Raw genomic sequence first — 19,079 nt, forward strand, 5'->3', positions numbered from 1 at the left:
TGCATTGATGTCACCAGCTGTATACACTTTTTATTTTTTACCTGTAGAAGATAACCTGAACCGGAGTGTTGACAGATCTTTGGTAAGATGGAGAAACAAGAACAGTGTGTTTGGGTTATAAAAAAGTTACGGAAAATTTTTACTTACAATGCTTTAGTTTTGATGTTCTCTGATTATTCGTCCTTACTTGTTGCTTCTTTCCTTTCTTAAAATCGGCCAAAAGTAATTAGTATAGCTGGCTGGAGACAACTCGTGCTGTACTGTCTTGCCAAAGACGTTGATACGATTCACTCCCTTGCTTCATTCTACCTGGAGCAGTAAATACATGTACATCAACTCTACATTATCAGAGAGGCTCGGCGAGCTGAAGAAACAGATTTCAAAGTCTATCCCCCTTTGATTTATGCATATGTCAGATATGTAATCAGATAAAAATTCAATAACGAGTCATCTTTAGTGTTTTTACCTGTATCGCAGGTGATTTTTAAAATTTTATCATAGCAATCCATAAGAAAACTTAGGATTTCTTGCTTCTTTGACATTTCCTGCTGCCACTCTGACTTATCTGTCTTTATTTCAAATCTGACGAGAGTTCACTGGTCGTTATTATAATGTTTCTGCTTTGTTAAACTAATATTCAACCTTTTTTTTTTGTTTGTTTCCAGCGATCATTTTTACTTTTTAAAGGTTCTGTGTTTAGAAATTGTAAATCCTGCACACATCGGTGACCGACAGACTGAGTGAAGGAATATTGAGTCCCTACGTTCGTGGTACGCACGCGCCCCTACAAAGACACACTGAAGCAAGCACGCGCTCGCAAACACACACACACACAGATTTACACACAAACATTGTTTGTTGGATAAATTCCTTTTCATTCCAGCGGTTATCGACCTACAGCCAAGTTTCGTTTGTCAGTCTACATGTTAATAAGGTTTCCATGCAGACCCAGTCCACCTCCACCCCCGCCTAGCAAACATTCAATACTGTATCTGTGTACCCCGGGTACCGATATTCATAACCAACCTGACGGAGTCACCCAGGGTACTCGCACACACATGTACTTACAGTTACTCCCGTGCAAGCTCACGCCCCACCCAATGACACATCCACTAACATCCGTTCACTACACCCGTCATTCATCCAACAGAATGAAGAAACATTAAAAATACTCTACGCCAACAATTAATTACCTGCTCGCACGTGCCTGCACGGGGAAGAAAAAGCAGTAACAATTTATCGACCACCCGTTCTGTTTCTTCTCGGGAACAGCAGCTGGAGATGGTGATGTTGTCCATATTATGCTTCACGCCAAAGGGCAAAGCTAAAGATTCGCAGCCTGGCGTCGTCAAGATGAAGGAAAAAATCGTTAAAAGTTTATAATCGTGACTTGCTGAAAGTGCATCGCTTCCCCCACCCCAATTCCCACCCGCACTAGCGGCGGTCTCTCTCTCTCTTTTTTTTTTTTTTTCCCTTTCCTCGACAGCGTCGCCGCGAGCTACGAAGCACTCGCCTTTTCCGTCTTCTTAACCAGAACATGTCGACGAATATGCGTGGCAACGATTTTACATGAAGTTATATCCACGTTATATCAGGATATACATTGTCAAACATATCATGCATCAGACGGTATGTGTTCACTTCAAAAGATTCGGAGACTTTTTTCAAACGTTGTCGATGTGACCGTCACTCGTGAGCCTGCCAAACCGTCACACAGGCTCTTGCATGCACGTGGCGATGACAAAAAGACCGCCCTACACTAAGGAGCCCCCTACCCATATCCATACCCATATCCCCGTCAGGGAGGAAATGTAGGTTTAGGCTGCGAAGCCACACCAAAGTGAACGCACTGCATGTATACCACACAGACCAGATTTCAAGTGAAGGCAATGCACTGGATGCTGGTGAGCTGACAAACTTCCACAGGTGCCAGAGTGTACAGCGCCAACGGATGATAAGCTAAGCAGATGTCGGAATTCCAGTCCAACAGTCGCCGCCAACTCGAGTCGTCAGCTGACGCTGTCCGTCATGAAATCTTTGGCAGCTGGAGTCGCGACGATCAGAGCATCCTCTACCCCAGGAGTTGCTTCGTACATGGCGACAACACAGGTAAAATTGCCACGGGAGGTTGTTCCGACACATCTTCCGACATCACTGCTGCTGTCAGTCTTATAGCTGTTCTGAGCTGTACACGTTTCCACACAAGTCTGCGCATCCTTAGAGTTGACATGCGTGCCATTCGACCATCTGTACAGTGTCAACATTATAATAAAGATCATTGTTATAATAAATAAAGTTTGTATGTTAAATACGAATGCATGCACGCACACACGTACCTGTGTTTCTTTTCCATTGACAATCTTAAAACTTTTCGTAACCGCAGCTAATCGCAAAAGCTGTTAATTTGTATCTTCCTTGTAAGACAAGAGGGTAACCACGGTGAGATTTCCCAAGCATTCTTAAAGCTTTAATCACACAGAAGAGCAGTACAATAGACATACATTATCAAAGTTCCAACGTGCATCAGTTTATTTTTTTTTTTTTTTTTAGGAAAAAAGTCACGACTCCACAACATACCATAGTAGCATCTTTCTACACGACTGCTCTTAAAATGTACAAAAAGTATGGTATCTTGCGTTGCTTTTAAAAAGTAGCGAACGGAAAATAATCACTAGAAATCACAATACAATGTTTCCTGAATAAAAAATGATGTTATTATGGTAAAAATGTTTTAGAGATATGAAATGGCCAAGACGCAACGTTCCAACCTTAAGAACAAGAGATGTTGAAGAGGTGCGCAGATGTCAAGGGTTATCACACCGTCCACTGAAACCACAACATCACAGTCACACAATATCCAAACACAATGCAGGTGATATGAACAATCGTGAGAAAGGCGCAAAGAACGCGAGAGGATGAACAGGGGTCAGAAGAGGTCAAGACTATGAACAACTGAAGCTTGAGGGGGAAACCCACAAATTACAAAAATAATTAAAAAAAAAAAAAAAAGACCCACGGAAAATGTTATGAAATGAGCACCTGAAAAATGTGGTGTAATATTATTATGATCTTATTTTGTTCTTTTAATGAATTACTGATGTACACGACGAGTACACATTGCTGCCTCTTTTAAAAAAAGTTACAGGAACATCACCCTTTGCAGCCACCGCTCCTTGAGAACCCTCCCTACCAGCGTCCTTTCTCCAACGACCAGTTAGCTAGCGCGGCTTGTATGTGCCTTGTAGTGTCTGTTGTCAGTGCTTACAGTCTATTTACAAATTACTGAACACGAGTAACCTTAAACGTGCATCAACAAAACAAAAAAAAAAAAATACTTAATGGTTTTGGTTGATATTTCTCTTGCGAAGATGACAACATACAAGACCCGTCATGTTTGCACATGACCTCCACTTCATTACACTCAAAACCTCCCTCCCTCCCTCTCCCCATCCCCACAAACAAGTTGCTGCATCAGTGACACAACGTACCACCGTACAGTACGGCATGCAAACATATGGACAGCGTTCTGAGCAATAATTCATCATGGCGAAATGTTCTCCATGTACGCGACTCCTGAGGGAAACTAAGTGTTGAAGGGACTACTACCCCAACACACACACATACAGATACCCGCGTGCGCTCATGCACTCACATGGAAAGAGAGAAACTATTGTTAGGTGTGAGCGAAAGGGTAGTGAAGAAGACTAAATACAAGCTGACGGGTGTTTTGTATGACAGGCAAACAGAAGCCCGACAAACAAGTTTAAAAATAAAAACCTAGAGGGAGGGATTTTCTGACAAAAACAAGCAGTCAATCAGGCAGTCACCTTCAAGAGGGCCAGTAATTAAAAAAAAACCCCAAACAACCCTCCCCACACACACAAAGGCTTTTTCAAACAGAATGCTCCAGGGGAGGTACAAGGATTTTAAAAATGTAATAACGCAGGGGGAGGGGGGAAATCAGTGTTGAAGCATAATGACCCGCAGCATCTGTTTTAAGGCTACACATCACAAACAATCAGAGCATTATGTTGTCAGCTGTTTTTTTTTCTCCCTGCAGGAAATGAGCCTGTGGCTGGGAGCGAGGAAAAGGAGCACCATTACTGTAGTTGCAAAATGGTTTCAGCGTGAGACAAAAGTGTGTCTGCTGCTATGTACATGGTTCGCATAGAAGACCTGACTAAAACAACTACATTGCACACTCACACAAGGACAGATATGGAGAAAAAGAGAGGAAGTGAGATTCTAGAACATAAGGCAGTGGCACAGAACTTCCTTTAGCACATATTACAGCTCCAAACATCATGCAATATAAAAGTATACATTTAGATTGATCATCCTTTCTTTAAAAACCTTATAAAATACTACTCTTTTCTCTTCTCCGAGAGGATTTAGAATAATCCTCCAGAGAATCTTGGAATTTTTTTTTATCCTGTATCTTGTGAACTGTGTTGGAAACGCTGTGTATAGCAATTTGCACATCTCGCTATCCTGCTCCTGTTTGTTCTCACTTAAACTTGCAAACCTTCTCCCAACTCTTGATCAAAAAAGTACTTATACATTAAGAAGTGATCATAAGTAAAAAAAGAACCTATGATGCATTCTACAATGCACTTTTGAAACACCCCTACCTCCCCCAAAAAATGAATACTTAACTTGCAGTGGTAGTCAGGAGTGAATTCAAGGGATGCTAAAGGTAGAGTTCACAGGTGAATGAACATCTCTTTTTATACCTTCTCATGAGTCACTTAGACAATTATCAACATTTCCACAAAAAACTCAATCTATGATGCAACTTCTGTGATGCTTCTTCGAAAATTTGATTTGATTTGAACCTTTTAAATGATGAATCCAGTTTTGTTCTCTTGTCAGGTTTCCCATTACTTCTAACTTCCTACACCAAAAACCTTGTGATTTTATATAAGATTTTAATGTTTTTCTTAAAGACTTATTAGATGACATGACCACAGGAGTTTCACTACCTCTTACATCTTCACCTGCACAACTCCCTCTCACAGCAGAAGTGCTAGTTATTGACCATAAATTACCCCCACTGGCCTATAAAACAGGCCATGCTATCAGTTGACCACCAGTTTTCATAGCATGGCTGGCACAGCTGAGATAGCAGGAAGGAGAGAAGGTTTCATGTTATCGTTTAGTAAGTCTCACCAAAAGACAATATCCAACTTCAACCTATTAGCAGGATGATCCACAGAAGAAGTGCAGCTTCAGCATGCCGAATTCTCTTGGCAAAAGAACTGCAGAAGGGTAAACCTACCACAGCAGACAATTACAGATGAGACAAAAGGAGACCAACCAGGGTCACTTCACATTCCACCAAAATGTGAAAATATTAGAGGCAAATCTTTCCAAGACACAGCAGAAAAGACCTAAACAATGGTGTGCCAAAGTCAAACCGTGACCGAGTGACATGACAGCAAAGTAATTGATTGTAAAAAGCAGCTGTAGAACAAAAACTGGTGGTCAGCTGATGGAACGACACTTTTATGGGCCAAGGACAATGGTCATGCCACTTAATAAAGTTGAAGAAAAAACAGTTTATAAATTAGGAGGCAGGAAGTAAATAGTAAATGAGCTACCAATATTTTGGTGCAACGTCACACTAAAGCAAGGTATAAAAATTTCATGATTACTAAATGCTGCTCCTGAAAGATGTTGAAAAGAACAAAGCCTAGAACAAAGAAATTTCTACAGTTTGATGAACACCATGCATTAGCATGTTAAAGCATGAAGTACATCCACTAAAAAAAAAATTCACAAACTTGATAATGGATTTATACAAGCAAAAGCCTTCTTCCCCCCAACCCTTAAAAATTAGTTTTTCTTACATTGCTTTGGTCACAGTATACGTTTATGTAATACTGTAAATAAAAATGTAGAAAATATGGGCTCAGCATGTTTAAAAAAATATTAATTTTGGTTTGTGGATCCCAGGACTACCACAGCACCACACCAGCAAAATCTTTTACAAGCTCATGCCTTTTCAAGCAGGGATTCTTTTCCTGCATCAGCTCAAAACTTTTACACCACTCACGCCTTACAGGAATTTTGAGCCAAGTGCCAGCAGGCAAGATACAGATGACAGCATATTTATCATGAAGCATATCCTTCCTCAACCTCTATGAAGAATATGCTTATTTACTTTCAGACATTATTTGGTAAGATCTTATCAAAATGTTTCCCAATTCACCCATGAGAAGCCACAGAAGTGCGCTTGATCCTAATCTCTGTTTGATGCCTGCATGTTTTAAAAGCAAAAATAAAGTCTAGATCCCTGTCTTCTGACACTAAATTTTCTTAATTTCTTGCTGTAAATAGGATGCCTAAAGCTTTTAAAGACCCACACTCTAAGACAAACCGGTCTTCTGGACTGTCCCATCTACTCAGAGCTCCCCAAAGGAAGGGACTGTGGTATCTGCAACATGCTTTCAATATAAACCTCTATCTCTGTTGGTGGCGCCATATTAAGATATGCTTGATTTTTTCAAAAAAAAAAAACAAAAACAAACAAACTATGATATATAACATTAGTAAAGTATCACAATCTAGCAGTGTCAGTTTCATATTCTTCAACCTGATTAGGATTCTCTCCCTCTCCTAACCCCACCCTCTTCCCTATAGTGCAAGGCATGGAAGATGGGAGAAAGACAAAATACCTTTATGCTGAAATTGTTAACACCTCTGCAACTGCACGAGACAGGTAGAAACAACTCACAAGAACAATGGGAAAGAAAGCGGAAGAAAAGGAAAAGAGTGATGAGAGGAACAAAAATATCCTGACCAGTAGGAAAAGCAAATAAAATGCAATCACTGTGGTGGTACAAAAAGACATTAACTTCCGTTGTTTTTTTTTAGCATCTAAACCACAAGTACCATCAACAAATTTCTCAACATTTAATAACACAATGACTTTGGACATGTCTATGCAGAACAAGATTAAGTTGGATAAAAGGAAGAAAGAAATACAAAAGTGGCAGGGAATGGGGGAGGAAGAGACGAGACTTTTTTTTTCTCAAAGAGACATCTTAAAAGCACACTATTAAGACATTTTAAAGGCATACATCCAGACTTTCCATTTCATTAACTAAAAAACTTCTCTCTAGCTTACATGACTAGAGTTGAGGCAGTAGGACACGATCAAAATACAATGTCAACATTATTTTAACAGCCATAAAAATCCTCTTATCTGTCAGTTGATATATATTTATATGTGTATATATATATTACTTTTAAAGTTTTAAAAAATCTATACAAACTGTGCACTTAAAAAGTTGTTCTAATTATGACATTTCTAGGCAAACCTACAGCACACTACAACAGTACTAAGTGAAAGTAATAAGTAGAACAGGAAGAAGACAAATGTACCCCCTTCCCCACTGTAACATTGGCAGGCAGGTACCACTTCATGACCACAAACCATACAAACCACTGATTCCCAAAATGGTAACGACAGTAAAACATGCTATTTTACACACACACAATTTTGCTTTGTAACCCAACAGGAATCATTTGTGAGCTTGGCATCATTTAAAATACACTTTCTGATGTGGGCGCTACTTTGTACAAGGTACTGGTTGCATTGCACATTCCACAATACCTGCTGCTGCATGCAGTGAGGTGCTGTGAGGACTAAACAGCACCAAAAAAACAATGGCGGTCACCTGCCGCACGCTCGGCCAGTTACCACAAAGTGACCCACAGCTCCCCTCTGCATGCTGCTTGCACGTATTGTTGATATTACTATCTTGCTCAATCGTCCGAGAGCAAGGGAGGGACTTAATTGGCCATGGAAAATAGGGGACAGAGGTAGAGAAGGAAGGAAAAGGTATGAAAGAGGAAACAGCATGCAAGACGGGAAGAGCGGATGGCACTGGAAACAACACTGTACATAATGACTGTACATTCACAGTTCAAACACAGGACCACAGACCTACACTCTTCCTGGGCACTGCTGGTGCTGAGCGGAGCATGATTATGCGAGACAGACCCTCTACGCCATGTTTCTCTTGCAGGGCCAGTACCTATCTACACCATCCCGACAAAAGGCACGCGCACACGCAGCAAAGCCACCACTACTTTGCTGATGTCAACAAACTCAGTGTGATCATGGTTAAGAATGTGCTCCTCCACACGTCACATAATTTACCCAGACAACAAAGATGTTGCCACACACACATGAGCACACACACACACAAAAACACATCAAGTGGAAGTAATTATCTGACGCACTTTACAAACTTGTCTGCTGTACAAGTCAAGAAAATATGGGTGGCAATAACCTTACTGCAAATTTTTTTTCTGGTTGACAGCATGATTTTTGATCATGGTTTAAAGACTTTCTACTGCTTATAGCTCTTCATTTTGAGAAAAATGTTATCTTTTTCCATCTTTTTCTTTCACGCAATGAATATGTTGTGACAATCAGCACTGATACGCTAAAGGGGACCAAGGATTATTCAATTTTCCTTATCTTCTGACCACCATCACCACTACAAAGTACTTGCAACAGAGCAGCCCAGCTGTTAAACGAAGCAACACACAGCAGATGATGAGAAAAAAATTCTGTACTATTATGGACTATGAGCGAGCATAAATTAGAAAGGCTGCATTCTAAAAATTCCTTCATGCAGCAAAGGTATTTTTTTAAAAAAAAACCAAAATAATATGAAAAGACTGGCAAGCACATTCTGTGTGAGAATCAACAACCAAACACTGCCATCAAGCTTCCTATTATGTCAAGAAAAGGCCCCTGCTGCTAGGAGAAAAAGTGCTCCACAATGTTCTTGGTTTTTGTAGTATTGCTTTAACTCCAGTAGTGTAAATTTCACCACAGTGATGCTGATACATGGAGTATGTAGACCATCACGACATTGTTTACAGCAAGTACACACAGCAACTGCAGCTGGATTCTGGTCTCAAGAATGACCTGGAAATCTATGTTAAGTGGCCTAATCATCATTTAAAATTTGAAAATGATTGAAACGTGAGCACATTTCCCTTCCCCTTTCCATGATAAGTGACAGCCACCGACCCTTCTACACAAAATATGCACTGACATGACATTAGGCATAATTTATATGATTGATAATGATAAAGCGCAAAGGTTAACCCAAATAAGAACTTATTTTCAAACATCTGAATTTAGCTCCAAGCAAGATACCAATTCCCCGAATCTGTGAGAATAACAGTTTCAATCGCAAGATAATCTTAAAGAAACTGAAGAGAAGGGAGCTGAAGGAAAAATTGCCACAATGCACTTTCTCGTAAGCTGACCCTCCAAAAAAGTACTGAGCTACAATGGGTTAAATGGCTGCCAAAAATATCTTTTTGATATCAAATGGCTGATAATAAATATGATCAGGCAACAAAGAATAAAAATCTGCACAATGCAGGAATATTCTGACAATACAGTTCTAGAGAGCTTTAAGCTGCAGTTTAGTGCAAAGTTGAAAATATCTTTATCAAATTTATTTTTGTGAGAGAATCACTCAGTTATCTGATGTCTGCTACAAGCAGATGCACGCACCCATGAACGTGCATGGAATGACTTCTTACACAACAACGCAGACCACCCCTCCCTCTGAGATGGAGACAAGGGGTGTTTTGTGTTAAGTGCTGCAATAGCTGGTGGGGGAGGGTACTTAAGTGGAGAAGATAATACATCGACATGCTCTTTGCTGTTATTTTCCTCATCCCCAGAAGGACAACGTGCTATACATATCTTAGCATCCACTTGTGCTTTTTGTCATAATAAGAGGGTGGGGCATCCACTAGCTTCTTTGTACTGAAAAAAAAAAGCAGAATCATGCAAAAAAAAAAAAAAAAGTTACAGTCAAAGAACCATAAATAATTAGACAGCAGGAATGCTTTAATCTGCTGACTACAAAGTATCAGCAATGGTGGCACTTTATACATAAACGAATGCAACAAAACAGGAAAAAAAAAAAAGTATTGAATGATCATGTGGAAAAAAAAGCAGCTGAAAAAACAGCTCTCTCTGTTCCAGTGCTTAATCAGTTCCGGTGCTCCAGTGAAGTCAGTACTACTGCTGAAGTTTTGAGTCTTTCTGCGCCTCAATGAATAGCCTAGGCCGACGGAACCCTTTCCCTAATTCAAACTGGTTTGCACAATGGCTTTGAATGATACTGTGGAGGTGACAGGAAAAGAAAGGCAGTGTGTACAAGTTACTGCATCAAAGTGTTCTTCCTATGAACAAAGAACCTTCATGTTTGTGCTTATCAAAGAAAATAAAGAAGTGGAAGAATGCAATGCAAAACTTGTGTAAGTGGGGGGCAGGGGGTGGGAGGGTTTTGTACTAGTGAGGTTAATTAACATAGTTAACAGATACGCAGACTTCTGTTGAGGGATGCACCAATGTTGCATTTCTGTATCACTTCCTCACACATCATTGTCCTTGTATAGCTGCCTAGCATCATGGAATAGCATCTCCAGTTGCACGTGCAGGCTAACGTGTGCACACAAGTGGATGAGAAAGACAAAGCTATGGAGGCTGTCAGTAGGAGAAATAAACAGCTTATTGTTTTACAACTCTCCTCCTATTTGTGTTTAAGCACCATAGGCAGAAAAAAAGGATATACATGATCTAGCATGGCAGGAAAATTTTCAATAAAGAGAAAAATAATGGTGACATGATAGTGCAAATGGCGAAGACTTTCACTTAATGCTGCAAAGACTTATCTAGTCTTCAACATGCAGATGTAGAGCTTTTCTGAAGCATAACCACTTTGCCACAAAACTACCACAAAACTGGCTAAAATGACGATGCTGGCATGAAATATGGCCAGGCAGACTCATATTTGCATGGTAATGTGTTACCTTACCCATGTACCTTTGTCATGATTTGCTGTTTGTTTGGAAGTACACAATGTGAGGTTAGAAACATAATTCTTATGGACAGTTAAAAAAACAGATCAGCACATCATCTTACATCTTGCCAATGTATTTGAGTCTATTTGTTATTTCCCTCGCTAAGGGAACTTTTTTTGCACTTAGACCCAGACTAAACCTTCTTGGTAAATCTACCTGTTATGATTGATGTTTTATGTGACTATCATGAAATAATGATTTTCTCATTGCAATAAATATTTCTTTTTTAAAACTCATGGTTTATGTATTTCATGGAGCTTGAAAATGTTATCGTCGAGGTAATTTCAAAATGAATGGAGGGTTGGAGGGGAGAACTTTTGCTCTCTAAAAAATATCTGCTGCACTAGCTTTGTGCACTTACTGGCATGATGATGCCATTTTAACAACCAATGAAGACCTCACAGGATCAAATAGCAGTAGCCACAAGTCTTTCATACCTTACAATCAAGAACCTGCTTACCTATTCTTTTCTCCTACAATCAGCATAGCATATAGCTGTAAAAATAAAATTTAAATTTAAAAACACAATTTACACTGACATGTCAAAAGGGGTGGATTTATGGAGGTGTGCTGGTGACTAAGATTAAATTGAGAGGTGTAAAAGGCGTATAAAAGAAACAATCAACCCTATCTTAAAACATGCAAAAAGTCCAACAATTATTATTCCTAATTAGCAAGTAGGTCTGTGGTCTTCACTTTGGTATGATTGCAATATTAAAGACTTTCTTGTCTCTGGCAAGTGAAGGGATCTTGGGAGGGAGAAAACAACATCACCGTGCAGATGAATGCTGCCTCTAGAAGCTGCAGAAAGCAGCAGCTGCCTTGTGGAGCTGTACTTCACGAAAATTGCATTCTATTTAGCAAACCAAAAGCAGCTGCACATTGACCAATAATCTGACCTCCCTGTACCCACATGATGGCTGCCACCAACCAGTCCATTAAGATCACCAATCACAATCCATGTTTTAGACTCCCAGCTCCAGCATGCCTGCAAGTGAAAGGCACCACTGCCCTTCTTTCATCTTTAAAGCTTTAGGGAGTATTTTTAGAACCACAAGGTTAATTCAGAAATGGCTAAGGCCTTGTTGTCCTCTTAATTTCAGAATGTGTGGTGGACCTACTATGAAGTAAAATCAATGAACTTATATCTCAATACACGTTTTAAAATCTGAGATCATGCAGACTGTTGAAATAGTTTGTATATACAAACATCTGTACAAATACCCAGGTAAGAACTACCTATGAATTGCAGTACTTCGGATGATTAAAACAAATGAAGCATGTCAAACTTAAAAAGAAAAAAAAAATGTTGAGATTTGCTTACTTAGATCGAGACACACAAGCACTCATCATCATCTGCTCTTAGGTCAGCAAAGGGACAATTACACGTTATCTCTGCAAACCCTTTCCCATATTAATTTTTGACTAAACAGTTGTCGGTTATATTTAAAATGCTCAGAATGCACTGCTTCTTGCCAGTTCAACCATTTATAAACACTCAAAATATAAAACCTTGCAGGCTTAAACTGCAATGTTGCATCAGTTTACATTACATGCAGCAGAGGTATTTGAGCCTGAAACATGCAACATGACCCTTCACTCACAATAAAGAAGAGGGCATGTCTAGCATTCTCCCTACACTGGCATAGTATCTCTTTATATCACGCAATGTACTCCAGCCTCTTTGCTGCTAACCACCTTTCTACTGCTGAACAATGGCTCCAACAGAGCAATTTCTTGTGGCAAACATCATTACCCCCACTCCAACATTCTCCATTTATACAAGTCTTGCAGGAAAGAAAATATGCAGACTTGCATATCTAAATTGTGGGAACATGTCCACATTTTGTGAAATTAACTAGGAAGATGGGATGAAGCTCTTCCTGAACTTTACCACTGAAAAATGTGAGTTACTGCCAAATGCTGAATGTGTTGCAGTTTGTGTAATGTCTCCTTTCTAAAGCATTAAAGTGACAGTCACAGCACAGGGACACAGGCAGTGTTCTACTAAAGCAAAACATTTCAATCTCAAAAATATTAAATATTACAGGAAAAAAAATGCAATGAACACTAAACCTATACAACTGTCCCTAGGCTTACAGTCACTGTTTATCAAATTGTTAGTATCACCTCACTGCTCAAGAACTAATCTGGACCCTCCTTCAAATCACATATGTGATGACAATTTTTATGTGCACACATTTATAATTTTGCAGGTGAAACTCTTACCATATCAGTGAGTGTTAGGTAAAAGCCTGTCTTTGACACTGCTGACTCCAAATTTCATTCTTTCTGTCAGACATTGAATTAATCGCACATGCACACTCACACATCTGTGAATGCATGTGCATGACTACAAGACGTACAATTCACACTTCTGGCTCTAGACTCAGCCACAGTAAAGTATATCTAGCCAAATAGCACCGTAAAAACTCCATTGTTGACTGCAATGTTGCGCTTCTCAGCACAGACACCACCACAAACAGCTGCTGTCGACTTACTCTGACAAGAGCAAGGTACCAAAATTGCAATACAAAACTTGACATCAGCATTAACTTCGTTTCCACAAAATAACAATGCTGGTAACTCAAAACAGTAATATCTCCCCTACCTCCCTTTTCACAAATATGCCACATGTGCACGCAAACAAAAACCCTGACGGCACACTGAAGAGGCAAAGACAACTCACCTGCACCTTTTTCCCTCCCACCCACCCACTTCTTCTTTCTCCTCTTAAAATTCTCTTAACAATGTTCTCTGTATTTAAGCACATGGACCAGGAACAAGCAAACCTCAAGCACAATACTGCTGCCAATACTTCTTTCTGACATAACGTGAGCAGGCGCCTGCTCATGTAGCCTCATCTAGCACAGGCGAATTTAGATGCATGAGTATGCACATACACAACACCGTACCCACCCCAACATGCATGAACATAGCTTGCCTTCTCTCACTAAAATATGCATGCAATCATCCACTCACGTATGTAAGTGCAAACAAACTTGAATGTCAAAATAGCACCCATCTTTGGTGCATAGTAAGTTTCTGTCAATATCCTGAAATGCTCAACCTACAGTCACAGGCATCCCTCTAAAATGCAGTTTACTTCAAACAAAAGTGAAATAAAAGCACAGTAAAATCACACTTTCACAGCTCAGCCGAGCACATTCCTGAAGTGGTTTCACATGTCAATGAAGTGGGCGTTTTTTCTTTTCTTTTTTTTTTTTAAAAAAAAGAGGAAATTTCTACGATTTCGTGAGATCCGAGATCAAAGGCATTTTGAAGAACATGTCAAGAACATCTGCTGACACAGACATAAATGGTAAAGAAGACCTGCTTTTATCTAAATAAGCTGCACTCCAAAGTATTTGTCTTTTCTTTAAAAAAAAAAAAAAATTCAGGTAACAAACCACAGCTGCACAAAACAATAGGGACTTCAACAGCAATGCCAGACAACCAAGCACCAAGTGATGAACACAATTTAGCTGTCCTCCACTGGGCTTGGTGGTGTTGGGTTAATAAATCCAATGCTGGCAGTAGGAAGTTTCTTTTCTGCCTCTGCCATCTTGTGACTCTTCATGTGGGCACTGCGCGACTTGACTTTAGTGAAAACTCTGCGATGAAGAGTGAGAAAAAAGCTGATTTTTAATAATAGTCTATTGCTAACAAGCAGACAACAAGGTGTTTTCCACCAAAGCACTGTTGTTTTTATGCTACTGTGTACTGGAAATAAAGGAATAAAATAAATGGAATGCAAACCAACATAACTGAATGACAAGAAAATATGGTCAACACCTAGGAGAAATTTTGCCATGTGGTTTTCACAGGAGCATATGTGACTATAGTTTGTTATCAAAGCTTCCCCCTCTAGCTTACCTGTATTAAAGAAAAGAAACAAATGCAACTCAACTAATAAAACTTGAGACAGCCTTTATCAAAATTCTATAACACCTTTAGCTTGCTAATTTTCAACAAACTTTCAGCCCAGATTACAGCTCTGAAAATGGTTTGAAGATACTTGAAACAAAGCGTGCTTTTATGTTTTGAACAATATATATGAATTTTGAAATGGGATCTGCCTGTGACAAGTTACATGTGTTGATAATGGTTATACACATACTCCTCTTGTAGCAGACTGACCTGTCACACAGCTTGCATGGAAAGATCTCCTCCCCATGCTGGTCATAGATGGGAGATTTGCTGGGAGTAGAAGGTCGCGGCTTTGGTCGGGGTGGTCGGGGAAGACTACTCTCTTCTGTATCCTTTAGATGTCGCCGCATATGTCGCATCAGGCTTTGCTTGGAATTTAACGTCTGTAATGGTTTCCAGCAAATAATAATAGGTGCTTTAGAAGTTACCCACATTCTCAAAATAAATGTTTGAAGAGCAATAAAGGAATAAAGGAACTGGAAATTTTGTCAAAGCTTTAAAAATGATACATCTATGAAAAAAAAAAAATCATTACTCACAGCACCACAGCCTTGATAATCACACACAAAAGCTGGTGGTGGTGGAGGTGCGGGCACCGGAGGTGGTGTAGATGGGATCAAAGGTGGCAATACTGGTGCCATAGACACCATGACTGAGGACGTAGTGTGAGGCAGCACCATAGGTGGGGTGTTTGGCATGGAAGTAGAGGTAATGGAGGCCATGTGAGTCATGATATTTGTCATTTCTTGTCCGTGCATGAGGGAAGAGGGAGCGGCCGGAGATGATGCAACTGATGACAGTTCTGCTTCTGCTGCCAAATCTGGAAGCATGGCATCTGATGCCACCTGAACATGCAAGCCAGTGTCAAATTTTGATGGTATTAAAGAAATACAATGACAAAGCCTATCTACAGAAAGAATAAAAGTAACAGCAGAACCTCCCTATTAAGCTTTACTAAAATCAACCAAAATTAAGTCACAACAGAAGGAAGTCTAAGTAAGGAAATATACCTGTTTGCTTTCATTCATAAAATATGACTTCAAACATTCATAAATTCAAATTCATTTGCTTACTTATTCTGCTACTGTTGCCCTAAATGAAGATTTATAGAGGAACTAACTCTCCAGGTAAGAGCAATGGTAGAGAAAGATGCCCTCTTAAAAGTGTATTTTTTTCTTCAGTGGTGTTGAGAGCAGAGCGAGATTCAGTTGGTGGGGTAGAGCAGTACAGCTGAATGTTATCAGCATCAGATTGATGAGAAACATAATGAGACTGGATGCATGATGAAAGTGGTTTTGTGAGCAAAATGAACAGAATGGGGCCAAGTACTGAGTCTTGGGGAACCCAGCAAAAAAGGAGAGCAGGGTGGGAAGTTTGTCGACTGGTCCGGTCTTATCAGTTAGACTGGAGTTCAACCATGCTAGTGTGGATCCTGAAATTCTGTAGAGGGTGCAAAATCTTTGAAGGCGCAAAGAATGGTCAACAGTGTTGAATGTGGCAGACTGCAGAAAGTTTTAATAAAGGGCAACCAGTCACCCAAACAATAGTCTATATACACTTAACATCTAAGAGAGATTTGCCATAGGAAGGTCTTAATAATGAGGTTTTCCTGTAATTACTTAGCCAAAATTGTTCTCATAACTTATTTCCCACACTTTAGGCTTAAACGTAGCTGGGTCAAGGTATAAACAAAAATACCCATAGAAAGATCAGGGCTTCTGCTAAGGCTAAATTCTTTGGGGTCCCAGGGACCCCTTCTTCAGATTTTTTAAGGGGTTCCTGTTCTTCGCCCAAATTTGAATGGGACCCCATTGACGAAAATTGAAGGGGTCCTCTGAACTTTTAATGCGTACTGTACGCAATTTTTTGCGTAAGCAGAAGCCCTGAAGATTTTACTATATTTTGCTGAAAAGTATTGAAAAATTGGAAAATATTTGACTGATCAAAATTACACTTTCGGGACTTTGGTCACAGGTATTTGGCCAGACACTGGCCATCATTCGACACTATAGGATAAAAGTGAGAAACTTATAGAAGCCTTTTACAATTTTCTGTTGAAGCACAAAAACCACAATGTCAAAAAATAACTCAAGTCTTATTGAACTACAGCTGGACTTTGCACTCTCACCATGCCACTGGTGTGATTTTGATCTTCAGTATCTGAGTCGCTGCCTTCGTATTCAAACTCATCATGGGGGTTGGTGAGACCAGCATCCTGCACCTGCTCGTGGCCAGACTCTGCTCCCAAGCTATTGGGCTGTTGAGACCTCAGATTGTAAAGCCCACTCTGAATCCTCTTGCGCCGTGAAACTCGCAGACGTTTGTAATCATCTGGACACACTTTCTTCCACAGGTAATAGAACTGAATGCACTCCTTAACTGACTTTGAGCCAACCTGTTTAGAAACGAAGGGATGATAATATTAATCATAACAATGTATAACAATTGATGAAGCGTTTTTATATAGCAGTGTATCCTGATAATGCTTTGCTGATACAAGTAGAAAAACAAACTGTACACCTACATATGTATACAAACCATACTAATACACACAGACATCTCAATAGTCATAGAAAAGACACAAAAGGAACTGTGTACATAAAGTGTGACACATCATCATTATCTGCAAAGTACAGGAAAAATTAATGCACATGAAGTCTACTGCTGGACACTGTCAAATCACAACAACTGCTGTACTTCTTGCATGATATATAATAAATATGAAGTCTTCTCTCTGGACTCTATCAATACCAAACAATTTTCTTTGTAATTATCTTTTTAAGCCCAAGGGCTTTTAAACTTGGGGAAATCTCTTACCCGTCGAGCAACATTGAAGAAATCCTTGTCAAACTCATTTAATGCCTGATGGAATGCTTCAATCTCACTGGATTTCCAGGATTCAGTCTCTGAAGTGAACATGCAAAAAAAAGACAAGTTTAGGAAAGTTTGTAAGCATGGTCTTGGACTTGTGCATGGATTGTGTGGGTATATATAGACACAAACGTACATAAGCATTCACATCCACTCTCTTCCTGTGGGGCTGTCTTCAGGCCAAGAGGCTGCCCACTTACCCTGATACTTGTAAGACAGCAGTCCATGATTGGGTGGCAAGAGAGGAGGGTCGCTCATCAGCATAAGCATTGCCATCTGAAATTAAAATCAACCTCTGAAAAAGCTTCATTAGTTTCTAAGATTTTAAGACAAGTCATCTGGCTGTTGTTAACCCCAAGCAAATTACGCATAAAACTCATATGTGCTGCCAGTAACACTGCAAAAAAATGTCTCACTGAAGGTTTTCATGCATATAGCAACAAACACTTTCTTCAGACAGTTGCTTTTAACTACAGCCTGTGTTATGCTAGCTTGCAGGGCACACACACAGTTTCTCGTGAAACTAAAGACAGGCCTTCAAATATCCTTATTCTCTTACTTCTAACTAATCTTTGCAGCACAGTTACTTTTGTATGCTACTGAAATCCTTTATCTCAGCACTGGACAAAACAATCATCCCCTTCACTCCACTCTTCCTCCTATTGCCAAACCAAAAACAATTTACGTCTGGAGCTTTACCTACCTGAATGTCACCCTGAGACAGATAAAGGAGGTGGAGAGCATACTCAACATTTGACCCATTGCCTTTGACTGCTGCACAGCAGGCAAAGTCCTGGTAGCTTTGAACTATAAGCAAAACAAGAAACTTCACAATGAGAAATAATTCACGCAAGAGCAAATACACCTAAGAACATGTCACCATGGAGCAGATCATGATGCAACAAATATTCATTGCTTAAGGGAATGTATTTCACAGTATGACATTATTCTACTTTTCTGGATCATAAATCAGTAGAATACACATTCACACATCCCTCAATGCACATTCTCTTACTATTTCTGACTTTTTAAAATTTTCCTATTGCTATACAACTCGACAATTCTTTACAAATGTACGAGTGTCTAAGCTATCCAACGTTGCAAAAGTGATTTTACCATCTTCCTCAGTATTGATGTTGAGAATGCTTGGATCCCACATTAAGTCTTCCTTACTCTCGGTGACAAAGGCTAAGTTACGGTTCTCTGTAAAAATCCACCAAAAGAGTCTCGTACATGGAATGAAACAGTGGAAGCTAAGGAACAGGTATAATATACTGCTGCATCTTTTTTCATTGTTCTTAATTTAATTTTTTAAAATAATAAATTCAAAGTGGGACATTAACAAAATCAATGCAAATGTGTAACATTTT

At 39.6% G+C, this 19,079-nt stretch overlaps 1 protein-coding gene across 2 annotated transcripts in view; it reads right to left on the minus strand.

The window, feature by feature from the left end:
• Window positions 1–2,451: 2,451 nt before the first annotated feature.
• Window positions 2,452–19,079, minus strand: part of LOC112569984 — a 34,194-nt gene continuing 17,566 nt past the window's right edge. For both annotated transcript variants that reach the window (XM_025248114.1, XM_025248115.1), the window contains exons 14-21: window positions 18,826–18,912; window positions 18,413–18,516; window positions 17,910–17,985; window positions 17,656–17,744; window positions 16,967–17,233; window positions 15,378–15,683; window positions 15,049–15,221; window positions 2,452–14,522 (exon numbers count right to left, since the gene is read on the minus strand). In XM_025248114.1, coding sequence (XP_025103899.1) covers window positions 14,390–14,522; window positions 15,049–15,221; window positions 15,378–15,683; window positions 16,967–17,233; window positions 17,656–17,744; window positions 17,910–17,985; window positions 18,413–18,516; window positions 18,826–18,912 — 1,235 coding nt within the window. In that variant the 3' untranslated portion in view covers window positions 2,452–14,389. The remainder of the gene's footprint in view (window positions 14,523–15,048; window positions 15,222–15,377; window positions 15,684–16,966; window positions 17,234–17,655; window positions 17,745–17,909; window positions 17,986–18,412; window positions 18,517–18,825; window positions 18,913–19,079) is intronic.

Source organism: Pomacea canaliculata, linkage group LG8 (assembly GCF_003073045.1).
Source record: "Pomacea canaliculata isolate SZHN2017 linkage group LG8, ASM307304v1, whole genome shotgun sequence".
NCBI lineage: Eukaryota > Metazoa > Mollusca > Gastropoda > Architaenioglossa > Ampullariidae > Pomacea > Pomacea canaliculata.